The sequence below is a fragment of the Rhincodon typus genome, chromosome 4 (assembly GCF_021869965.1).
Source record: "Rhincodon typus isolate 14 chromosome 4, sRhiTyp1.1, whole genome shotgun sequence".
NCBI lineage: Eukaryota > Metazoa > Chordata > Chondrichthyes > Orectolobiformes > Rhincodontidae > Rhincodon > Rhincodon typus.
Window position 1 is genome coordinate 115841671 of NC_063335.1, and position 26979 is coordinate 115868649.

Sequence of the window (26979 nt, forward strand, 5' to 3'; positions counted from 1 at the left end):
TTCCTACTATCCCAAATATAAACCCTTGTCCTGTCTTCGCAGAAGATGGCAGAAGTAACCTCCCATAAAGGTTAGAGAATTAGTGGTGTGAAAAATAGAAAGGAAAGTCCTATTTAAATGATGATATATTGGGAAATGTGGATGTGCAAAGAGAAATGGGTGTCCTTGTATGTCAATGATTGAAAATCGGCAGACTCAGCATACAGTTAAAATGCAGGAGGATTTGAGTTTATAAGTAGGGATGTCTTACTGAAGTGACATAGGGCCATAGTGAGTCTGCACCTGGACTACTCTGTGCAGTTTGGTCTCCCTACCTAAGAAAGGATATACTGAGCAAAGAGGGACAGAAGGTTCATTAGGCTGAAACCAGGGATGGCAGCACTGTCATTCAAGGAGAGATTGGATTGACTGGGTCTGTATTCACTAGAGTTTGGAAGAATGAGAGGAATCTGATTGAAACATATAAAAATCTAATAGGAACAAAGTAGAAGTTGCTGGAAAAGCTCAGCAGGTCTGGCAGCATCTGTGAAGAAAAAATCAGAGTTAATGTTTTGTGTGCGGTGATCCTTCCTCAGAACAGGCCTGAGCCTTAGCAAAACTGGAATTAATAGGAATTGGGGGATAACTGTCCGCTGGTTGGAGTCATGCCTGGCACAAAGAAAGGTGGTTGTGGTTTTTGGAGTTTGGTTATCTCAACTCCAGGACATCTCTGCAGGAGTTCCTCAGGGTAGTGTCCTGGGTCAACCATCCTTGGCTATTTCATGAATGACCTTCCCTCCACCATAAGGTGAGAAGTGGGGATGTTCGACGATAATTGTACAATGTTCAGCACCATTCGTCACTCCTCAGATACTGAAGCAGTCTGTGTTCAAATGCAGTAAGGCCTGAATAATATCCAGGCTTGAGCCAAAAAGTGCTAATATTCACAACATATAAATACCAGTCAATGTCCATCTCCAATAAGAGACAAACTAACCACTACCCCATGATATTTATTTGTATTACTATCACTGAATCCCCCACTATCAATATCCTGGGGATTACCATTGACCAGAAATTGATCTGGACTCGCCATATAAATGCTGTGACTACAAAAGAAGGTCAGAGGCTATGAATTCTCGCCACCTAACTCGCCAAAATCTGTTCACCATGTACACAGCACTAGTCAAGAGTGTGGTTGAATACTCTCCACTTGTCTTGATGAGTGCAGCTCCAGTGACACTAAGAAGCTTGACAAAGCTGCCACTTGATTGGCACCACATCCACAAGCATCAACTCCCTCCATCACTGATGCTCAGTAACAGCAACTTGTACAATCTACAAGATGCACTGCAGAAATTCACCAAAGATCCTTAGACAGCATCTTCTAAATCCATGACCACTTCCATCTAGATGAACAAGGGCTGCAGATACATGGGAACACCACCCCCTACAAAGCTACTCACCATTCCTGACTTGGAATTATATTGCTGTTCCTTTAGTGTCGCTGGGTCAAAGTCCTGGAATTCCCTCCCCAAGGGCATTGTGATACTACTACAGCATGTGAGCTGCAACAGTTCAAAAAGGCAGCCAGCTCCCCCTGCAGTGATCCCAGAACTGAGCCACACTGGGGATCTATCACTGATCCTGAAATTACTCCACAAAGGCCGGTATCCATCATCAAGCCATCCTTTATTTACACATGAACAGCCCTTGACTTTAGTGCTGCCTCATTCTGAATCAGCTAGCAGAGTGGCAGTATCTGTGACACTCACCTTTTTAGTCTGTCAGCCAGGGCTCCCTGATTAACAGACTCAGTCAGGGAACTGATTCTCTATGAGGTCTACCTGGCTGACCTCTTACAATCGCTACGGATCCCTGTGCTGAGCCACTCTGGGGAACCTCATTCACTGTTCCAACAGTGACTGTGACCCTAGGCTTTTACTCTCCATTCAGGCAACTACTGGATGAACTAAGAAATAAATGTTATATTTGTCTAGTTATTTTGTGTTAGAATTACTCTCTAAGGAGTGCTACACATAATTAAACTCTATTTGTACAATGTAATCATTCATCTTTATACAATAAATGCACGAAATAATTCCTTTCTTCCATCATTATCTCATTATAGATTTTGTTCAGAACACTTTTCTAATCCTCTCCATGTGTTTGGTATCGGAACCTAGACTTTCCAAACTCCTGAAAATGTTGGTTAGGTAGCCAGATTGAAAGCAGATGTCAGAAAGCAGAAGCAGAAGCACTGCAGCTTCAATATTGTTTTTATGAATTGCAACTACTTTGGCACTTATTCGCTGCCATTTTGTTGAGCTTTCCATTCCTGTTGATTGCTGTATGGCGTATCATTTTTACCCTGTGCCCACTCTACCAGTTTTGTATTGAGTTTGAAACTGTAAAGCTTCTGATAACCACGGGCTTCCTTTCTTCCCAATTCACAGTTGGGCTGTTGTTTACTTGGTTGGAATACATCAATGGTCTTCTCAGTTAGTGATGGGATGCTAGCAGAAGTGAGATCACTGCAGTGAAAAGTTCTTAGAGTACTCTATGCAGCTAAATGGCGAGCACTCCTTGAGTGATGGTTTCTTCTGTTCACTAGAAAGCAAACTGGAATTTTCAGTTCCTTAAAATCCCATTCATGATCATTTGTCCAGTGATCCCTGATGGGAAAATGGCAGATGATGAGGCATACCATTCTATCGACATTGACTATGCTCTAATAGATAATGTAATGAAAGGCTTCTTTAAACCATGGAACTAAAATTCTGTAGGATTTTAAAAAGTATTTGCAATACGGTTTCATTCTAATTCCAGAAGTGATTATGAAGCATATTTGTGTTGAGCTGAAATTGTTCCAACATGAAGCATATGCCTGACTTTCTTTCATGCCAACTTGATCTTGGATCAGAGCTTTTACGTGACAGTAAAAGTGAAAATTCAAAGCTCCATGACGGTTTTGTTGCTTTGCCATCAAATGTGTAAATATCTATAGCATTTTAATGTCATATTACAAGCTGTCAAATGATTTCTTCTGTCATGTGTAGCATCCCAGTCATATTATAAAGACTGTATTTAGTGCTAATTGAGATGAGCTATAGTGAATTTGTTCATCTGGGGCTTATATTTGCAGCTGCCCAGTTTCATTTAAGTGTACAGAGTATTAAATTACCAGCCCATTTCTTTCCTGAGCTTTCCTTTCCTGCAACTGAAGATTTCAATCAGGTATTAGACTAATTTATTGCAAGTGCCTTTCTTCAAAGAGACCTTGAGAGGTAAAAACTTTTAATTCTGAATTAGAAATGGAATAAATTATTCCACATTGTTTATTCTTCCCATAGATAAATTTCCAGACATTGTATGAACACAGTATAAACATAACACAACCTGCCAGGAATAGCAATGCCAAGGCTAGTCGAATCAAATATGTAGCTAGAGCCATGAACAAAGGGCAAAAACTGGTTATGGCCCATTTTTGGAAGCAGGATGTTAATATCTAGGAAATGAGTTGAAGGATAGGACTGAAGCCAATCTTCACATGTTTATTTTACTTACAGAGTTACACATTAGAAACATGCACCTCTGAATCGAAAATCTCCAGTTCATCTCTAACCTGAGTCTGTACATAGGTTTTATCAGGCTGACAAGCGTCATTCACGCCAAGTGCCAAGCAATGTGCTCGGCAACAGCACTCAAGAAACTCGATATTATCCAGCACAAAGCAGTCCACTTGATTGGCATCACATTGTCAAACACTTACTTGTTCCACCACCAAAGGCGTAGTCATGTGAACAGCCTACTTCTGACTTTATGATGGAGGGAAGGTCACTGATGAAGCAGCTGAAGACAGTTTGACCAAGAACACTACCCTGAGGAACTCCAGCAGAGATGTCTTAGAGCTGAACTGATTAGCCATCAGCAACTACAACCATTTCCTTTGTGCTAGATATGACTTCAACCTGCAGGGAGTTTGCCCACGTTTAAACTAAGGCTGTAATGAGATCAGGAACTGAGTGACCTAAGAGAAAAAGCTGAGAGAGAGCATGTTACTACTAAGCAAGTGTTGCTTTATAGCACTGTTGATGACATCTTTCATTACTTCACTGATAATTTACTGATTATCCTCTTCTGAAGAAGAGTCATATTTGGCTCAAAACATTAACTTTGTTTCGTTCTCCACAGATATTGCCAGACCTACTGAGTTTCTCCTGCACTTCCTGTTTTAATATGAGCTACCTTAGCCATAGGCAATTTGGCATTGGGTAAATAAAGTAAAGGAGTTAAATATGTGGCTTAACATTTGCAGAGGGAGGAATGGGTTTCAGTTTTTGGGGCACTGGCACCAGTTCTGAAGTATAAAGGAGCTATTCTAGTCAGACAGGCTTCACCTGCACTGTTCTGGGACTACTGTCTTAGTGAATTGAACAACTTGAGCTACAGAGAAGGCTTTAAATGCCAGGGGAGGCGATGGCCTAGTAGTATTATTGCTGGACTGTTAATCCAGAGACCCAGACAACATTCTGGGGACCTGGGTTCAAATCCCGCCACAGCAGATGGTGGATTTGAATTCAATAAATATCTGGAATTAAGAGTCTAATGATGGCTGTGAATCCATTGTTGATTGTTGGAAAATCCCACCTGGTTCACTAATGTTCTTTAGGGAAGGAAACTGCCATCCTTACCTGGTCTGGCCTACATGTGACTCCAGACCCACAGCAATGTAATTGACTCTTAACTGCCCTCTGGGCAATTAGGGAAGGGCAATAAATGCAGCCTAGCCAGCAATGCCCTCATCCCATAAATGAATAAAGGAAAATAAAATTGAAGAGGGGAAGGCTTAGGAGGGGGAAACATAGGCTTGCAAAGCAAAAAGTGGTCACAATTTCAAGATTGTCAGCGAGAGGTAGGAGTGACATGAGAAGAGACTTCTTTATTCATAGAGTTGTTTGGATTTGGAATGTGCTGCCGAGGAAAGTGGTGGAAGTGGATTCCATAGGACATTGCAAAAGAGAGCTGGATATATATTTGAAAGTAATGAATTTAGAGGGCTGTGGCAATAGGGCTGGAGAATGGAACAAAGAGTTTAAAGACAGATACCGACAGGTTAAGTGAGCAGGCAAAAACTTGGCAGATGGAATGTAATGTGACAAAATAGTAAGTTATACACTTTGGCAGGAAGAACAGAGGAGCTGAATATTATTTAAATGGAGAAAGATTGCAAAAAGCTGCAACGCAGAGTGATTTTGGAGTCCTCATACATGAATCACAGATTAAGAATATGGGGCCATTTAGGACTGAGACTAGAAGAAATTCCTTCACCCAGAGATGAGGGAATCTTGTTGAATTCTTTGCCTCAGAAAGTGGTTAAGGTCAAAATATTAAATATTTTCAAGAAGCTGTTAAATATAGAATCATAGAATCATTGAATTTACAATATAGAAGGAGCCTATTTGACTCATCGTGTCTGTACTGGCTCCTGAAAGACCTACTAATATAGTCCTACTTTCTAACCCTATCTCCGTAGCCCTCTAACTTTACCTCTTTAAAATATATATCCAGCTCTCTTTTGAAATCTTCTCAGGAATCTGCCTCCACCAGTCTTCCAGGCAGTACATTCCAAATCCTAACAACTCTCTGAGTAAAGAATTTTCTCCTTGTCTCCTTTCTAGCTCTCTTGCTGACCTTTTTGAAATTGTGACCTTGAGTTCCTGACACACCAACTAGTGAAAACAGAATATCCTTTTTTACTTTGGATTCTTAGGGTTTTTTATTTTTTGTGCCAAAGTGAGCTTCATATTTTCTCACATTTTACTCCATTTTAATCCATAGCTGTCTAATCTATAGCTGTCTGTAACCGGCTTGGCATTCTTTATGACATAATTTCCTACCTTTGTTGGTGACATTTACAAATTTAGATATTGCGCTCGTGCTCGTGCTCTTGCATCTAAGTTATTGATATAAATTGTAAAGTGATGATGTCCCAGCATAGACTCCAGAAGAACTCTGCTGATCACATCCTGCCAGTCAAAGATCCAATTATATATACTTTCTGTTTTCTGGCAGCAGCCAATCTTCTGTGGATGCTAATATGTTATTTCCTACACAATCTGCTGCAGTAGCCTTTGAAATAGCACTGTGTCAAATGCCTTCTGGTAATCCAAGTTTGATATGTCTGCAGGTTTCCCTTTATCTGCAAAATGTGTGCCTCCTTCAAAGAACTCTAATGAATTGGTGAAACACAATTTCCCTTCAATGACCATGCTGATTCTTCCTGATTACCTTGAGTTTTTTGATGTGGGCAACTTTATCTTTCCTGAATCTAGCGAACATTGGAAAATTAATTACAGGGCATCTACCTCTACCACCAGAATCTGCCAAGATTCTGAGGGGGCTTGATGAAATAAATGTTGAGAATATGTTTCCACTAGTGCAAGAACTGCAAAATTTCTGAAGTTTAGTATGCAGGTGCAACGCGTATTTAGGAAAGCTAACAGAATATTATTATTTGTTCCATGAAGAATTGAATAAAAGTGTCAGCTGGTTAAAGAATCATAGAAAAGGAGTAAGCCAAAGACCCAAAGCCAAGTCATCCCTCAGTACATTTTGCAACTTTTCCTGTGCCATCTCTCTGTGGTTCAGCCTTGTGATATTGCCATCTCACTGCTGTTCCATTTGTATCTATACCATTTCTGATCAACTTATTAACTCAGAATTAGATCTGGGGTGATATCAGGAAACACTTAGAGACAGAAGGAGGAATGAAAATCTGAAACCCTTTCCCACAAGAGGCCATTGAGGCAATGGCATATGTGGAGGTAGGCAGTCAATTGAAAATTCTAAAACTGAGATTGATAGCTTCTTGTTGACGTAGCATATTAAGGGATATACATTCAAGGGATCTAGATGGAGCTCAGATACAGATCAGCTACTATCTAGTTGAGAGGCTGATTGACCATTTCTTGCTCCCACATTCCACAATGAATGGTAGTTGGAAACTGACTATTCTAAGTCAGAATACATTGATTCAGTTTATATTCCCTTGAACATAGAAGCTTAATGGATGATTTAATTGGGGTATTTAAGATTTATCTATTTTATTACATCTTTTAACTATGTCCTCTGCTGGAGAGTCCAGACCAAGGACCAAGCGAAGCCTAGACAAAGCCTTAAAATTAGAATTAGGTTAGTCACGGGCAATGTCAGAAGACACTTCTTCACATAAAGGGTAGTGGAAATCTGCAACTCTCTCCCTCTAAAAACCTGCGGAGGCAGGGGTCAATCAAAAATTTCAAAATGGAGATTAAAAGATTTTTTTGTGCAAAAGCATTAAGGGTTACTGAATCAGTGGAGGCACCTGGAGTTAAGACAGATCAGACATGTTCAATTCGAATGCCTTGTTTTGTTTTCCTCCTTCCAAAGAAAGTGCCATGTTAGCTTATTTCAATCTAGTAGGGCTGTGTACTTGTTGACTGTCTCCTAATACTCAACATACTGGTGCAGCAGTAGCCTACTTTACTGATACTGAATTAAGGGATAATGTCAAGTCAGAGGTAGATGGGAGGTTTAGATATTTTTCATCAACCTGTTCAGACATATTACATCACATATCTAGGGCAGGTGGGACTTGAACCTGGATGTAGGGACATGACTGCTGCACCACAAGAGTTCAACAGCAATGACTCTTACCCAGGAATACCAAAGTTTTGGCAATGTTTCTATCTGGTTGTGGACTGGGCATGATTGCCTGTTAGCTGACCCTGATTACCACTGCACTATAGAAATAAAGCACTAAGCAGAGGAGCTTTAACCTGCTTTTAATCTGTGTGAGTTAGCTGGCTGGCTTGTAAAGCCAACATTGCAGGTTCAATTCCAACACAGGCTGAGGTTACCTCTTTCTCAATCTTTACCTGAGGCATGGTGACCCTCAGGTTAACTCACAACCAGTTATTTCTCTCGCTCAAATGAGAGAGCAGCCCTTGATCTGGTAGGCCTATGGCACCTTCACCTAATGAGAGAGTGGGATTTTGGTGACTACCTAATCAATGCTGCATCTGTTTCAGGAGTTACTGGAATTGATGTCTGTCGCAAAAAAAAGTAAATTATTCAGTTCCTCAAGGTGTATAAGAGTCAAAGAATTGGCTAGAAAATTCTCATCGTGTTCAGATATTTGCTGTATGTCATGAATCAGCTTCAATACCAGGGGTTTTCCACTAGGTGACAGTGTATATTTCATTCTCAATTAGCATTTTTGTATTAGCAAGGTTGCGTTGCAAGTCTTGACTGGTTGTTGGAAAGAGTATTTTTCTGGGGAGACATTTCTTACTGGGCTATTCAGACAAAAGAAAAAAAAGATGATCTGCATTTATAAAGCACCTTTATTTTTCTTCTGAGCTCAACTTTCAATCTCATGTTCTCTCCAACCCAAAGACCTACTTCCATGTGTCTTTGGACCTCATCAACTTACGTGCTGTAGAACCCTTTATTCTTGCTTTATTTTCGTCTCCAAACATCACTATTTCAATGCTGTCCTGACAGATCTTCCTTTTTCATTCTCCAACATATTCAAAACTCCACTGTGCATAAACTATCCCACACCAAATTCCACACATTCATGCTGACATAGGAACATTGCACTGAAGAGCAGGAGTAGGCCATCGATCCCTTTGAGTCTGCACTGCCACTTGATGCAGTCAAAACTGTTTTGCTTATGAATTCGATTCCACTTTCCTGTTTGCTCCCATAATCTTAACTTACTGGACCAAAGGTCTCTCTAACTTTCTACCCATTTTTCAAGGCCTTCCTCAAAGACCATCTTTTGTCATCTGTCCTAACATAGCCTTCTTTGGCACAGCATCCATTTTCAATCCCACTTCTGCAAAGTGTTGTGGGATGTTTTTCAATAATAAAAGCTTTTCATCAATCTAAGTTGATGTTGCTTCAGAATTATTTCAAAAAACTTCATACATCACCAATTATTGTGAGGTTTATTTGATTGTTATGTAACTCATTGATAAGTTATTCAATAAGATTTGGAATTCCAAGATCATTGTTCCTTATCTAAGTTTTTTTTATTTATAGACACATGATGGCTAAGTTAAGCCAGTCCCTGATAACAGATACCCAGTACTGTAATGCAAGATGAACTCACTCTCCCCCTTTCCACTGCCAAAGGTCATTCATTGAGCTATATGTGCCATTTTATCCATTCTGATGATTGTGGTGTGAAACCAGTATAGACTACGCTCTTCATTGGCTGCCCAAAATTATAACTTCATAGAAACACTTAAAGCTTATATGGACTGAGCTGTTTGAAAGCTTGGTAATGTTCAGTGTAGAATAGTTATAGGTTGCTTAGGCAATTAGGACAGTGAAAATTGTGGAGGCTCTGGCTAGGAATCCCTTAGATGTGGAAGCTGGATCAGGCGACAGGGTATGGAAGATGTTATACCACTGTTCTCTCAGAGCAGTGGTTCAGTATGTGGGCAATGGTCTGACAATAGTTACAGTCCCAATTCACCTATCTGTCATTGTCGTGATTGTAATGAGATCAACTCAAGTGGACCTCATAGAATATGAGTTCCCTGATTGGACCAGGTTAACAGCCCCACTCAGGGAGCTCTGGCTGACAGATAAGAACAGGAGTGATCACTCTGAGAGCTGGCTCTGAGGGAGTGTGTCAAGGACTCTCCACATGTACATAAAGTGTGACTTGGTGATGGGATACTGGCCTCTGTGGAGTTATTCCAGTGGTGATGACAGAAAAGCATGCCCCTGAAGAAATTTGCTTACAAAAGTCATCATACCATTATTTGGGAAACTTGACTCATTTGATCCTGCTATCAAAAACTGGGCGCAGTATGTGGAAGGAGTGCAGTAGTTTCTCCAGGAAAATGTCATTAGGGCAGATCAAAGGCAACAAGTAATTCTCCTGACAGCTTGTGGACCCACAATACTGAGTTCTGACACAGTTAGGATTGCAGACATCGGTTGAAAGGTCTCAAGATTTGGAGATAGCAAGAACTGCAGATGCTGGAATCAGAGACAACACAGTAAGGACCTGGAGGAACACAGCAGACCAGGCAGCATCAGAGGAGCAGGAAAATTGCTGTTTCAGGTCAGGAACCTTCTTCAGAAATGAGAGATGGATATTGAGCTTGTTCAGGCCACCTACAATGTGTTATTTCAGAATTATTTCAAAACCTACTTTTTCAGTGCTGGGGTTATAATATGCCAGCTGTAAAAATCATTTCATTCTGTTCTAACCTTAATTTCACACTTTTGGGAGGCAGTCTGCATGCTTTTTTACATCGCCTAGTTGGACTGATGTGGGAATTTGGCAGGGTCACCTCCTAACCTACCTGAACACATAGCATTGGGAATTTGAGCTAATTCCTCAGGTTGTAAGCTGCATATCTTTGTCCTGTTGAAGTGAAGTGAAAGCTACCATTGTCTCAGGGGACCATAGATTCCTTCTGTTCAGGAAAAGTCAGTGGTGTGCTTTACCTGAGGGTCATCACACCTCAGATGATGTTGAGGAGTCAGTACTTTCGTGGGGACCTCAGCCAGTACAAGAATTGAACGCACATGTCTAGCCAACTGAGCAATGATGCTAAGAACAGAGACAGACATCTCCCCATGAGAAGGTAGATGAGATCACATTATTGCCAAAAAAGTCATTAACTACAGTAATTAATATTTGAGTGCAGTAACTCTAAACAACAGTGCGTGATTTAGCTGCCCATGAATCCACTGTTGCAGTGGTTGCTGAAGAGCATGTACTGTTTCTCAAAGTAACACAAATCTAATCCAGTGAATATTTGACATTCCTTTCAAGTATTTAGAGATCCTAGCTTGGAGGCCTTTCACTCCAACCTAATTAACGGAGGTGCCAACGTGTAATAGCTCTCCAATATTTTATGATTATAAAAATAAGTACAACAAGATCTTTTGTAGTGACATCAGAATACACATTATCACTCTGCTTTGAAATTATTTGCCAGTTCTGTTTCATTCTGATTTTTGATTCATTATTTATTCCTTGTTAGTCAAACAAACATTTAACCAGTCTTACAATCATAGAATCACAGACTTGTTTTAAGTTGTCCTATAAATTTCTATAACAATTTTATAAGTTCACTATGTCTTTGACATGAAATAATGTTTTGTGTTATTCTCAGTTGAAAAGGGAGTGTCACAGTGCAGGATATGAGTTGAATTGAATAACGATCCTTGTTTGTTAGTGATGAACCGTGGAAACACTCCTGCAGCTATATTGTGTAATGCAGGCAATGATTAACAGCCTAGTCATTCAGTTGAAGGAGGGGAAATATTTATTAAATCTTTAGTAATGCACTTAAGGAAGATGTAATAATGACACATGGGGCCAGGAAATCTATCAGTATGTTAATAGTACATACCATTATTAATGTGCAAATCAGTTAACAATGAAGGGGATGAAGAGCTGCACATTTACATGTGCACAACCAACTTCTCACTCTTAGCTTCCCCATTATTTTTAAGTACTCACCAAAGTTTTCGATTAGTTCTTCATTAAATAAGGAAGCGGTTCAATGGATGTGGGGACATAAATCATTAAAAGAAGCATCACAAGTTAACATGGCGAGAAAAATGTTAACATAACAATGTGGAGGATTACAATGATTTTGGAAAAAAAAAGAGCCATGTAAAACATTCTTAGCTCCTTGGTTAGATCACATTTAGAACATGCATCCAGAACATTCCAATAAGGGAGACATTTTCAAGCAGAACCATCTTTTAAGACCCTACATTGGGAACATTAGACTGAATTCTATAGGGGCTGAGTGATGTGGGCTATGGTGAGATTTGTGGCAGAATTGTGTGAGAAATCCAGCAAAGCTTATCTCAGTCTTGTGAGCAAAAGGTTGACTGATGAGGTGGGATTCTCACTAGAAAGCAGTGCGTTGCTAATTAAGATGGGTTTATACTTTGGTAGACCTCTTATTGAAACCACAACTTGCTGCATTAATATTCAGTTCCTATCTCAACAAACTGAGCTCTCATATACAAATTGAAAACTAACTTTGTTAGTAAATGATGGAAAGCATCAGTCAATCACAAAGATGGCTGTAAAGGAAGTGAGTGTTTAGAAAAGTTATTCAGATTTTAAAACAGTTTCTTAATAAAAATTTAATGCACAAAATGGACAAAACTGAGACTGGTGCGTGGGTCCCAGTGTAGACATCTCTGCACCCCCTCCCATTTCTGCTGCAGGCCTCATCCTCACTAGCCCCCACACCTCGTGCAGGCCTCGTTCCCCCCCCCCGTGGAAGTCCAACCCCCCCCCCCCCCCACCAAACCCCCAACTAAACCCCTGTTCCTGGTACAGGCCTTTCTCCACTCCTATTGCAGACCTATTCCTTCTCCCCTGCTCCTAGAGCAGACCTCCCCCAGTCCCACTCCCAACACTGGCCTTCATCCTTGCTACTCCCAGGGCCCCAGCCCTAGCCTGTCAGTAATTTATGGTGATGTCACTGTGTATTAAACATGGTGGCATTGTCAGCACATACATACATCTGCCCTGTCATAGCCAGCTGACATCACAAGAGCAGTGTCAGTGCCTGCATAGTGGCCAAATTGACATTTATGGATAATCTTTCCATTGTTGAAAACACCTTTACACTAGTGCACTGCAAAATAGAGCTCACAAGCAGCATTGATAGAATGTCTAACTAAATATTATTGAAGATACAATATATATTCATTGAACCTCTAATGATCATTCATTCACATGAAAATTATGCTGGAACAATGTCTCTCCTTTTGACCTGTTATTGTATTCTCCATGCAACAAAGTCCCCTATCAGAGGATAGAAAGTGTTTATACTGGAGTGTTTCAATGTTTTGGAACTTCCAAACGTGATATAAAATTTGCTCTTTAGTCTCTCTTAAGTCTGGTAAACAGTCCATGAAGCCTAAATAATGTTACTGTGATTGCAAAAGAAAGTAAAAATGAATGAATGTTGTGTACTATTAATAGCTGTATCAGTAGGAATTCACATTTGACTGACACACACAGGTCAGTCCAAACAGATGTGGAATGGACTACATTTGGATATTTCAAGGGCAGCTGTAAAATGAGATTTCTATTTCTACAGCTGTGAGATACATTAGACAAATAGCTCTGGGTAACAAGACATCAATATTATCTGTCTGTGGTAGAAAGAAACAGACTGTTAAAGCTGTCTTTTACGAACATTGAAGCTAAGGAACGTCGGAGCAGAGGAACATGAAGAGCGCATTTATCCATCCTGTGTGTTCCCTTATGCAATGAGATAACTTCATAAACTAAATTTAGCCTTATCTTTAATCTCATCTTAAATTCTGGGACAATGAACAGATCATCCATTTGAGCGATGAGTGTCGAAAATACTGGATACATTTCAGTTTTTCAGATGACAGCTCAAGACAAAATGGGATGGTAATGGGAGAATAAACAAAGAATGAATTTAGAAGAAATGAAAATGTTGCTGTAGAGCTTGATGTTGGAGAAATTAGGCTCCATGGTAATGATTTAAAGTTTATTGAACTCATAATTGATTGTGGAAGGCTATAAACTACCCAATTAAAAGACATGGTGCTGTTCTTAGTGCTTGCCTTGAGCTTCACTCGAACACTGTAAGACCACCACGTACAGGGCACTAGTCACAAATGTATGGAATATTCCTCATTTGCCTGAATGAGTGCAGCTCCAACAACACTCAAGGAGCTTGACACCATCCAGTATAATGCAGCTTGATTGACATCACACCCACAAACAGTTACTCCCTCCACAACTGACACTCAGTAGCAGCAGTGTGTACTATCTACAAGATGCACTGCAGAAACTCACCAAAGATCCATAGCCAGCAACTTCCAAATCCACAACCACTTCCATCTAGAAGGACAAGAGCAGCAGATTCATGGGAACACCACCCCCTGGATGTTCACCTTCAAGCCACATATCATCCTGTCTTGGAAATATATCACCATTTCTTCATTGTTATTGGGTCAAAAATCCTGGAATTCCCTTCCTAAAGGTGTTGTGGGCCAACCTACAGCACATGTACTGCAGCGGTTCAAGAAGGCAGCTCACCCCCATCTTCTCAAGGGGCAACTACGGTTAGGCAATAAATGCTGGCCGAGCTAGTGACACCCATATCCCACAAGTGCATGAAAAAAAGACGATACAACAGCCAGAAATTCTAATCTGATTTATATTCAGCTGGTTTGTTTCCTGAAAATAAATATGAATATTGCCACAAAAAGACCTCTCAGAGGATGCACTGCAAATGTGGTGGTGTTGTACATGATTGAAAAGGCTATTCCATCATATGGAAAGCCAAATCCCTGGAAAATCCATTAATTGAAGCATGGGAAAAATCTCTGTGTAGACTGCTGTACAGTTACAGGAGGCTTATTTGGAAATAGCTCAACATACAAATCTGGAAAGATGATAAGTCAAAGCAATGGAGGGATTTGAACATGAGGCTTAACCTCTGCAATTTTCTCCACATGCATGTGGGGAGGCAGTGGCATAATGGTAATATCATTGAACCAATAATCCCGAACCCCGGACAAATGGGTTTGAATATCACTTTAACAGAAATTTGAATTCAATAAAAATCTGGAATTAAAAGCTAGCCTTATTGCAGCTGTGTAAACCATTGTTGATTCTATCATTTAGTTCACTAATGACCTTTCACAAAGGAATTTTGGTATCGCCTACATGTGACTCCCATAGGACCCACACCGGCTGAGGTTACCATGAAGGATTCTCCTTGTCAATCTCTCCCCTTGCCCGTGAGCCTCTGGTTAAACCAGCACCAGCCATCTTCATCAAAGGAAAGAGCAGCCCTATGGCTCCGTTGGGACTTTGGCGACTTCTCCCTTTTTTTAACATGTGACTGCCCACAGCAATGCGGAACAAAAACAGAAGTTGCTGAAAGAGCTCAGCAGGTCTGGCAGCATCTGTGAAGGAAAAATCAGAGTTAATGTTTCGGGTCCGGTGACCCTTCCTCATAACAGCAAAGTGATTGTCCCTAACTTTTTACTGAAATGATGTAGCAAACTACTCAGCTAAAGGGGCAATAAGGGATGGCCAATAAATGCTGACCCACCCAGCGATGACTCCGTTCCATGCATGAATGGCAGTAGTGACCATAATACCGTGAGTTTTAAGATACTCATGGATAGGGATAACAGCAGTCCTCAGGTGAAGGTGTCTTTTTTTTCCTTTATTCATTCACTGGCACACTGGCTAGGCCAGCATTATTGCCCATCCCTAGTTGCCCAGAGGGCAGTTATGAGTCAACCACATTGCTGGGGGTCTGGAGTCACATGTAGGCCAGACCAGGTAAGAATGGCAGTTTCCTTCCATAAAGGACATTAGTGAAACAGATGGGGTTTTCTGACAATCAGCAATGGATTCATGGTCGTCATTAGACTCTTAATTCCAGATTTGTTTATTGAATTTGCAATTCACCATCTGCCGTGGTGGGATTTGAACCCAGTCCCCAGAACGTTACCTGGGTCTCTGGATTAACAGCCCAGCAATAATACCACAAGGCCATTGTGTCCCCATTGTTAAATTGGGAGAAGGCAAACTACAACAGTATGAGGCAGGAACTGGAGAATTTTGATTGGAGGTGGCTGTTTGAGGGTAAACCTAGGTTGGACATGTAGGAGTATTTCAAACAGCTTTTGAAAAGAGTCCAGGAGAGGCACATTTCTGCAAGAATGAAGGTATGGCAATTTACATGAATCTTGGATGACCAGGGACATTATGACCTTGGTCAGAAAGAAAAAGGAAGCATACATAAGGTCTAGGAGGATGCGAACTGATGAAGCTTTTGAAGTATATAAGGAAAGTAGGAAAGAACTTAAACAAAGAATTATAAGGGTTAAAAGGGATCATGGAAAATCATTAGCAAACAGGATTGAGGAGAATCCCAGAGTCTTTTATACATATAAAAAAGCAAGAGGGTAGCCAGGGAAAGGGTTGGCTCACTCAAGGACAAAGGAGGGAATCTATGTGTGGAGCCAGAACAGATAGGCGAGGTCCTAAACAAATACTTTTTGTCAGTATTTGCAAAAAGGAAGGAATTGGCTGAGGATGATCTCAGGGAAGGGATTGTGGAGTTTCTAAGCCAAGTTGCTATTAAAAAGGAAGAGGTGTTGTGTGTCTTCAAATGTATTAAGGTAGGTAAGTCTTCGGGTCTTGATGGGATCTATCCCAGAATACTGAGAGAAGCTAGAGAACAAATTGCTGGAGTATTGGCAGACATCTTTATATCCTCTTTGGCCACAGATGAGGTCCCAGAAGACTGGAGAATAGTCAGTGTTGTTCCATTGTTTAAGAAGGGTAACAGGGATAATCCTGGAAATTATAGGCCTGTGAGTCTCCCGTTGGTGGTAGGGAAATTATTAGAAAAGATTCACAGGGACAAGATCTATACGCATGTAGAAGCAAATGGACTTATTCGTGCGGTGGACATCGTGCCTCACTAACTTAATTGAGTTTTTTGAGGAGGTGACGAAGATGATTGATGAAGGAAAAGTGGTTGATGTTGTCTACATGGACTTCATTAAAGCCTTTGACAAGGCCCTTCATGGCAAACTGGTACAAACGGTGAAGTCACATGGTATCGGGGTGAGCTGGCAAGATGGATACAGAACTGGCTTAGTGTTAGGAGACAGGGTGGTCGTGGAAGGATATTTTTCAGAAAGGAGGGCTGTGACTAGTGGCGCAGATCAGTGCTGGGATCTCTGTTGTTTATGATCTAAATAAATGATTTGGAGGAAAATATAGCTGGGCTAATTAGTAAGTTTGTGGATGATACAAAGATTGGTGGAGTTGCGGATAGTGAGGAGGATTGTCGGAAGATACAGCAGGATAGAGATCAGTTGGAGGCATGGGCAGAAAATGGAAGATGGAGTTTAATCTGGACAAATGTGAGGTGATACATTTTGGAAGGTCAAGTACAGGTAGAAATTATACAGTGAATGGTAGAACCCTTAGGAGTATTGCTATGCAGAGGGATCTGGGTGTGCAGGTCCACAGATCACTGAAGGTGGCAGCGCAGGTAGATAAGGTAGTAAAAAAGGCTTATGACATGCTCCCCTTCACTGGGATGGACATTGAGTATAAGGAGAGACAAGCTTTGCTGCAGCTTTATAGAATTTTAGTTAGGCCACACTTGGAATATTGCATACAGTTCTGGTCACCACATTACCAGAAGGCTGTGGATGCTTTGAAGAAGCTACAGAAAAGGTTTACAAGGATGTTGCTTGGCATGGGGGATTTTAGCGATGAAGGAAGGTTGGATAGACTGGGTTTGTTTTCACTGGAACACAGGAGGTTGAAGGGGCGACCTGTTAGAAGTTTATAAGATTGTGAATGGCATGGGTAGAGTGGCAAGTATAAGGGTGGAGGAGTTAATTACTAGAGGAAACTGGTTTAAGGTGCAAGTTGGGGGGGGAGGGGGGCAGTTTAAAAGAGTTGTGCAGAGCAAGTTTTTCACACAAAGGGTGGTGAGTGCCTGGAACGCGTTGCCAGAGGAGGTGGTGGAAGCAGACACAGTAGCAGCATTCAAGAAGCACCTGGACAAATATGTGACTAGGAAGGGAATAGAGGGATACGGATCCTGTAAGTGAAAACAGTTTCAGTATGGAAGGGCAAAATGTATCGGCGCAGGTTTGGAGGGCCAAAGGGCCTGTTCCTGTGCTGTATTTTTCTGTGTTCTTTGTTTGTATTAAAAAAAACCTATCTCTTTGATCGAGCTTTCGGTCATCTGTGCTACTATCTCCTTATGTGATTCAGCGTCAAATTACGGTTGATAACAGACCTGTGAAATACCTTTGAATGTTAACATACATTGAAGTCACTAAATAGATTCAAGCTACAATTCATGCGTAAGTTGAAAGTTTGTACTTTCCACTGTGTTTTTCATGTCCATTGATACACTCTCAATGTACTCTAATTCATTTAGTAATTCCATTGCCTTATCTTATTGTTCACCAAGTGTTCATTTTACACTTCTCCTATTTTATTTGTCTGTAATCTCAAAATTTAGTGGCATCTTTCAACCCACAGGATAGCTAATTAATCTGTCATAATACTGCTGTCATAATATATTTGTGAATTTTTCATACTGTTTGCATGACCAGAACGAGCAATTTCTAATTAAAGGTTAGTTAGCCCTATAGACACATATTCAAACAAAATGTTACTTCCTTACACTTCCTACCAAAATATACTACGTCATATTTATCTATATTGAGGTTAATTTGTCAATTACATGCTCATTATACACATTTGTAAAAACCTTCTGGTATTTTATCAGAATTCTCCCCTGTACTAATTACATTTGTCAGTTTGAAGTTCCTTAGCATATTTTGAAATTTCCTCTACTTCCTCATTATAATGGCTGTCTGATCCTCAAATACCAGCTTGAAGTCCAAAAAAAATTTAACTGTATTATCTTGAGATTAAACAATACCTGGACTGGAGGGCAGGCATTATGAGGAAAGGTTGAGGGAGCTAGGGCTTTTTTCATTGGAGCAAAGCAGGATGAGAGGTGACTTGATAGAGATTTACAAGATGATGAGAGGCGTAGATAGAGTGGATAGTCAGAGACTTTTTCCCAGGGTGCAAATGGCTATTACGAGGGGGCATAATTTTAAGGTGATTGGAGGAAGGTATAGGGGAGATGTCAGAGGAAGGTTCTTCACCCAGAGAGTGGTGGGTGTGTGGAACGCGCTGCCGGCAGTGGTAGTGGAGTCAGATACTTTAGAGACTTTTAAGCTACTCTTGGATAGGCACATGGAGGATAGTAAAATGTAGGGTATGCAGGATAGATTGATCTTAGTAGGATAATAGGTCGGCACAACATCGTGGGCCAAAGGGCCTGTACTATGCTGTACTGTTCTATGTTCTATATTCTTAATACATTGGAAGCTGGCACATGAGAACAGATTGTTACCATCCAATTTTTTTGTATCGCTCAGGGAACATATTTTGTGTATAAATTGAGGGCTAAAGCCTGACAGAGGTCTTTAAACTGTATAGACTGTAATTATTTAATTATTAAATTAAGCGGTACAAAAGTGATTAAAATGGTGAAACACCTTAACTTAATAGATATGAAATTAGTTGATGTTTCAATTTAAGAACCTCTGGTAAAAGTCAAATATAATGTACAATAAAAGTACATACACGATCATAAACACACTCCTTCCAATTAGCAAATTGATCAAATGTGTAAATATTTTTGATTGCAGGAGCAATTGTATTAATACTAATGAAAGCATTTGTCTTCTTAACAGCTTTTTCATGTGGCTTATATTCTTATCAAGTTTGCTAATTCTCCACGTCCTGACCTTTGGGTGCTTGAAAGATCAGTTGACTTTGGAAGATCCTACAGCCCATGGCAGTACTTTGCACGTAAGTCTCACATGCTTGATAACTCAGAATTTTACTTTGTTTTCTTGCTTTTACAAACTAGTTTCTTCAAGTTTCAACTTGAATTTCTTTTCTGAATCAAAAATTGAAATACTGAAAATGCTGGGAACCTGGAATAAAAACAAATTGCTGGAAATATGAAGCCTCTGTGGAGAAGAGTTAATATCTCTATTCAAAGGTCTTTCATCATTGACCTGAAATGTGGAGCCCAGATTTTGCCACCCTGACACCAGGCAAACTTATATCTGCTGACTTTAAATGAAGGTTTTGGGTTGGACATAAATTTAAGTTTCCCTCGTAATTCCCAGAGTAAGCCTGATTGGTGGTGAGCCAAAGTACTGCAGAGTTACATGAATCACAAAAAAGTTAGCATCCAAGTTCACTGGGGAAAAACAGGAAGGCAAATGGACCATTGGGTTTTATTTAAGGGAAATGAAGTATAAAAATAGGAAACAGAACATGAAACAATGCAGCTTAGGAACAGGCCTTTCAGCCCACCATGTCTGGGCGACCATGATACCATTCTAAACTGAACCCATCTGCCTGCATGTGGCCCAGATCCCTCTATTCCCTGCATGTTCATGTGCCCGTCCAAATACTTTTTAAATGTCGTTGTTGTATTTGCTTGTATCACCTTCCTAGGCAGCATGTTCCAGGTGCTTATCATCCCATATGTAAAAACTTTCCTTGTGCATTTCCTTTAAACTTTTCCTGTCTCACCTAAACCTATGCCCCTTAGTATTTTCCATTTCCACCCTGGGAAAGAGACTTCAACTATCCACCCTATCTGTATCTCTCATAATTTTATATACTTGTGTCAGGTCACCTCTCAACCTTTGATGCTGTAGTGGAAATAATTTTGTTCAATATCTCGTTATAGCTAATACACTCTAATCCAGGCAACATCCTGGTAAACTTCTTTTGCACCCTTTCCAAAGCCTCCACGTCCTCCCTATAGTGTGGTGACCAGAACTGCACACAATACTCCAAATGTGGCCGAACTAAAGTCTTATACAACTGCAACATGACTTGCCAATTTTAATACTCAATGATGCCCTGACCGATGAAAGCAAGCATGCCAAATGCCTGCTTTACAACCTATCCACTTTTATTGTTACTTTCAGGGAGCTAGGGACTTGCTCCCCAAGATCTCTAAAGTATATCAATGCTTCTAAGGGTCCTGCCATGTATTGTGTATTTTTCACTTGTATTTGACCTCAGAAATGTTAATTCTGATCTCTCTCCCTGCACCTTCTCTGCGGCTGTAACAATCTATTCTGCACTCTGTTCTGCTATCCTGATGCACTTTGTATGGCACAATCTGCCCGTATAGCACACAAAACAACACTTTTCACTATTTCTCAGCTCATCTGACAATAATAAATCAAACTCAAACTCAAATCAATCAAAGATGCATTACGTCACACTTGTCTGGATTAAATTCCATCTGCAAAGTTTCCTGTATAATGTGTTAAGAATTATAATATTCAATTTAAGATTATTGGCGGGATACAAGATGTGGTTCACTTATGCTTGCTAGACATTGTTTCTATTCATAGGCAGGCACCTAGCTGCTGTAGGAAGAAGGAACATGCCCAGACATTGAGCTTTATTTGAAATACACTAAACATGAGAACGATACTTCCCTCGTGCTTTTTCCATGGCAATGCCCTGACTGGGCAGAATTGACATGCTGGCCAATGAGCACCCTTTTCTCATGCCATATAAATAGTTGCTTCCTTCTTTGCTTCTGTCCTGATGAGTGCAAGGCTAAAAGATTCAGCAATATTTTTCATTTTTCATCAATACTCAAATTCTGTACTACGTCATCTGATTTATTCTTATTAAACTGAGTTATATACAATAATCACATTTTTCCTTTGAAGGGACATTGGCATCACAATTGATAAGGAGAAAATATTGCTGGACAGCTTCAGTATTTTTTTGTTTCTTTATAATTTCTGAGCAGTAAAGTAGTTAGAATCATAGAATCCTCACATGTGGAAGCAGGTCTTTCAGCCCATTGAGTCATACTGATGCTCTAAAGAGCATCCCACCCAGACCCACACCCCTACCCTATCCCTGTAACCCTGCATTTCCCATGGCTATCCCACCTAGCCTGCACATCCCCGGACTCTATGGGCGATTTAGCATGGCCAGTCCACCCAACCTGCACATCTTTCGACTGTGGGAGGAAACTGGAGCACCCGGAGGAAACCCATGCAGACACGGGAAGAATATGCAAACTCCACATAGTTGCCCAGGGCTGGAATCAAACCTGGGTCCCTGGCACTGCGAGGCAGCAATGCTAACCACTGAGCCACTGGGCCACCACTGAGCTACTGTAGTTGAATGTTGTCTGTGGGATTTTGTTATGCACCAATTTGATCATAAGACCATAAGATGAAAAAGCAGAAGTAGGCCATTCTCCTATCATGTCTCCTCCACCATTCAATGGGATCATGGCTGATCTGATAATCCTCTACTCCACTTTCCTGCCTTTTCCCCATAACCCTCAATTCCCCTTACTGATTAAAAATCTGTCTGTCCCAGCATTGAATATAGTTAATGACATACTCTCGACAGTATTGCTGGTAAAGAATTCCACAGATTCACTGTCCTGTGAGAGAAGAAATTCCTCCTTATCTCCATTTGAAATGTACAACCCCTTATTTTAATATTATGCCCTCTGCTCCTAGATTCTCCCACAGGGGAAACAACACTTCCATATCTACTCTGTCAAATCCCCTAAGAACCTTATATGTTTCGATAAGCATTTGATGTGCTTCATTGGCTGTGAAACACTGGAACATCCTAAGGATGTGAAACACACTTTGTTTCTTCCTTCAAAGTAGAGGAATTTAATAATAATTAGATTCTGTGTTGTATTACTAGACATTCTAGTAAAACTGCATTAAAATCAATAGGACAGTGACAGAGAAAGTTGTAGTTACTTTTCTTTATACAAAGATCTTTTCTCTGTGCATTTTTTTCAGTCTTTTCCCTGGCCACGATCTCTAGTTATTGAAGTAGTAGACAAAATTACCAGTTTGTGTATTTGCAGCTGGTTGGACCAAGGAAGTGTTAATGTCAGATAATACAGCCAACATACTGGGAGCCTGGATAATTCAGAGAAAGGATAATTGGACTTTTGTTGTGGTGCATCTCTTCTCTTTCAGTTTATTTGGAACTAAATGTATTTCGGCACACATTCCAACATTAGCAGAATATGGAATGCTGATATATAACTCTGATTTATACACTGTGGGTATTGTTTAACATTAGAATTGGATATCCTACTGAATGATGATTCGTTCCAACCTTTTTTATTCCTCAAGTTAAAGAAGTCCCCCATGATATCAATGCAGTTGAACAAAAGACTTTTTTTTATTATTCTTCACTAAATGTTCAGTAATTACATCAGATTCTTTAATGTTTAAACCATGCTGACTGACTGGTGTGTGCTTCTGGCTGTTGCTATGGAAAGGTTACTGACTTTCGTCCTGGTGCCCCTTCCTCACAGTGAGATGGGTTAATGTCATCAGATACCCATAGGGATGTGATACGGTGCATAGAAGCTTCTCCTTAGTCTCCTCCAGAGGTGCCCTTCCTCCCCAGTTCCCCTTGTCTGTGATCACAAGAAACACCTTTGTAAATAATGGCCTGAATCTTCCAATGGCCAGACAGTCATTTTTTCAGTGTGGATGGGATGCGTATGGGAATCCTACAGAATCCTGAGAATAGGTTTTGGGACATTGTGTTGTGGATGTACATCACATTGGTGAGGCCAGTTTTAGAATACTGCATTCATTTCTGGTCTCCCAGCTAAACTTGATAAACTTGAAAGGGCTCAGAAAAGATTTACAAGATGTTGCTGGGAATGGGCAGTTTGAGCTACAGGGCGAGGCTGAATAGGCTGGGGCTATTTTCCATGGAGCGTCGAAGGCTGAGGAGTGACCTTATAGAGATTTATAAAATCATGAGGGGCATGGATAGGGTGAATAGCCAACGTCTTTTTCCTAGGATAGAGGAGTCCAAAAGTAGAGGGCATAGGTTCAAGGTGAAAGGGGAAAGATTTTCTGAAGAACAGTCCCGACCTGAAACGTCAACTTTCCTGCTCCTCTGATGTTGCCTGACCTGCTGCGTTCCTCCAGCTCCACACTGTGTTATCTCTGACTACAGCATCGGCAGTACTTACTATCTCTGAAAGATTTTAAAAGGATGTGAGGGGGAACTTTTTCATGCAGAGGGTGGTGCATGTTTGGAATGAGCTGCCTGAGGAAGTGGTGGGGGCAGGTACAATTACGGTCAAAAAAATGTGTTGGCTCAGGCTTGGAGGGCCGAAGGGCCCATTCCTGTGCTGTATTGTTCTTTGTTCCTCATTCTATATTTAAAAACCATCTGGATGGGTCCATGAAAAGGAATGGTTTAGAGGGATATGGGCCAAATGCAGGCAAATGGAACTAGATTAGTTTAGGATATCTGGTCAGCATGGAAGAATTGGACTGATGGGTCTGTTTTGTGCTGTATGACTCTAATTGCATAGGAAATTGAAAATTTAATGGTCAGTATCTCTCTGCTTGGAATCCTCCAAGAATATCCATTTAAATTTGAGAATTAATTAAATAGCTACTGAGGAAAAGTTATGATGCGGAGGTGCCTGTTTTGGACTGGGGTGGACAAAATCAGAAGTCACACGACACCAGGTTATGGTCCAACAGGTTTATTTGAAAACTCAAGCTTTTAGAGTGCTGCTCCTTCGTCAAATGAAGTTGTACTATTCAATACATATTCAATTGATGCCATGCTTGTCTCACACTCCCCCTGGCCCTGACTTATCATTGTTCTCAATCCCTCCAGGATGTGATACTGCTGATCCTGCACCATTTCTGCTCACCCCTCCTGCACTCTCAACTCACAGTCCCTTTCATCCCTTGAACTGATCCCTCCCTTCCCTGCTCAACACATGTTATCCCACCCCCTTCCTGGTTTTGAACCCAATTTGCCTTCTATCCAGGATCTGGCCACCATTTTTCTCTCTGGACCCCAGTCCCTTCCCTCATGACCAAGTTTTCCTGCTCCGGACCCACTGTGCCTTTCCCCAATCCCACCTTTCCCTGGTCTCCTCTTTGTCTGCTCTGAGACCCTCCCCATGGCACAGCTCAGTGCCTGCTTCCCCTCACTCCCACTGTGGACACACTCCCCCAGTCCCTCATTCCTCCATTCCAGATTCACACTCCTTTCCACCATTCCCAGATTCACTCCCCCTTTCCACCAATCTGGTGTCTTATGAAACTAAATGCCTCACATACGTCCAGTCTTGATTTGCTAGGTCTGTTTCAAGTATATTGTTACACCTCACTAGGGCAGCATGCTGAACACAGAGTCACTGGTTCACACTTATAAGGTCACTGACTTAATGGTTAGAAGTCACAGCTTACAGCAGCTGAAGAGGGGACATAAACTGACTTCCCTCAGGTTTGAACAAAAACAAAGTTGCTGGAAAAGCTCAGCAGGTCTGGCAGCATCTTTGAAGGAAAAAACAGAGTTAACGTTTCGGGTCCGGTGACCCTTCCTCAGAACTGAGCTTTTCCAGCAACTTTGTTTTTGATCCTGATTTATAGCATCTGCAGTTCTTTTGGTTTTCCTTCAGGTTTGAGGTGTTTTTTGCCACAGAGGGAAGGACAGCAGCTTCCTTTATGGAGCTCCAATGGCTTCTGCCCAAACAGTTACATCCACAAGTCATTCAGCTACCTGGGAGCCAATCATACAGTTATGGTCAGGCAGAAGGCCTGGTTCATCGACAACTGGTTATCTTGCCACAGACCAATCAGCTAATTGTTGCTGGCTGATTCTCTCTTTATAGACACATCCTGGTTCCATCTTGTCTGCAACTAAACTTCCCCCACTGCAGTGTGAACAACACATCCAATGAGTATCGCAAATGTGCTTTTAAAAACTACAGCAATCCATTATACAATACATGGGTTCTAAAACAGTCCTTTAACCATTTCAGTTCATAATCAAAAAAACAGCCAGAAAATTAGATGTGTTTTTTTAACTAGCCCATTCGGCAGTACCAAACAACACAATACAGCATATTCTCAATGTGAAGATGGGACTTTGCACTGCGCTGTGGTCACTTTTACTGATTCTGTCATGGATAGATGCATCTGTGGCAGGCAGATTGGTGAGGATGAGATCAAATATTTTTCTCTCTTGTCGATTCTGTTCCCACCTGCTGCAGACCCAGACTAACGGCTATGTCCTTTACGATGCAACCAGCTCAGTCAGTCGTGCTGCTGCTGATCCCATTCAGTGGTGGACATTGAAATTCCCCAACCAGAGTATGTTGTCTGTCCTTGGAAACTTCAGTGCCTCCTCCAAGTGCTGTTTACATGGAGGAGCACTGATTCATTAACTATGTGATAAATGCACCAGTATATGATAATCAGCAGGAGGTTTCCTTGCCCGTGATTCATCTCATGCTATGTGATTTTATGGAGTCAATGTTGAAGACTTGCAGGGCAACTCCCTCCCAGCTGCCAGTGGGACAGGACATACCCAGCTATTGCTTGACTAGTCTGTGAGACAAATCTCCTAAGCTCCAGATGTTGGTAAGGAGGCTTTGCAGTAAAAAGTTTTGTCTGAATATAGTTTGATTCGGTTTCATTTCTTTTTTTAAAAGAAGTTTGATACAACTTGAATAGCTTGCTAGACCATTTCAGAGGTGGCAATTAAGAGTTAAGAATCAAACTCATGAGTTTGGCTTTGAAGACACATGAAGGCCAGACCAAGTAAGCACAGCAGTTTTCCTTCCCCAGAGGACATTAGTGAACCAGATGTGTTTCTAGATGAATGGCTTTGTGGTCATCATTACGCTTTTAATTCCAGATTTTTTAAAAATTCAAATTCCACATTCAATTCCTGGCCCCTGAAGTTTGCACCTCTGGATGACCACTTTGCCATCGCTTCACCATTGACTTAGTTGCAGCAGTTACCAGAAAGATGATACATTTAAACATCAGTCCAAATTTGGGCACCACTCCAGATTTTCACATTGTATGTCTGGAGCCACAACTGTTTCTGCAGTACTCTGAAATTTAAGCTTGTAGATGTGGAGGAGCAGTTTCCATGTGTTGCTACAACAGGGCACAGGTACATACTTGTCAACAGACATTGTGTACTGATGGGGAGAGACTCATACATTTGGCTGTCTTTCCCCCATTACTGCTAAATAGGATTGTAGCATGAAAATATGAAGCAAAACAGTGCTCAAGGCAGAAAGCACACCAACTGTTTTCACTCATACACTTGACAAATCACATCAACTTGTAACTTTGCAACCAAGCTGCTGTCGAATTGTAGTGTTCTGAATTCCTTTGGACTCAACTGAGTGGTCAAGAGGGAGTCCTGATATTTGGACAACTCAGGATCTCTGTGAATTCTGCACAGGCCTGTGCCCTGGAAAGAACACCCTGGTGTTGCTGCAGTGCTGTAATATGTAA

At 41.0% G+C, this 26979-nt stretch overlaps 1 protein-coding gene across 1 annotated transcript in view; it reads left to right on the forward strand.

Moving 5' to 3' along the window:
• LOC109928639 (laminin subunit alpha-3-like) overlaps positions 1–26979 on the forward strand; it is a 306680-nt gene that overhangs the window by 44159 nt on the left and 235542 nt on the right. Inside the window, exon 3 of the mRNA XM_048596214.1 lies at positions 19336–19453. Within this exon, the coding sequence (XP_048452171.1) occupies positions 19336–19453 (118 nt within the window). The remainder of the gene's footprint in view (positions 1–19335; positions 19454–26979) is intronic.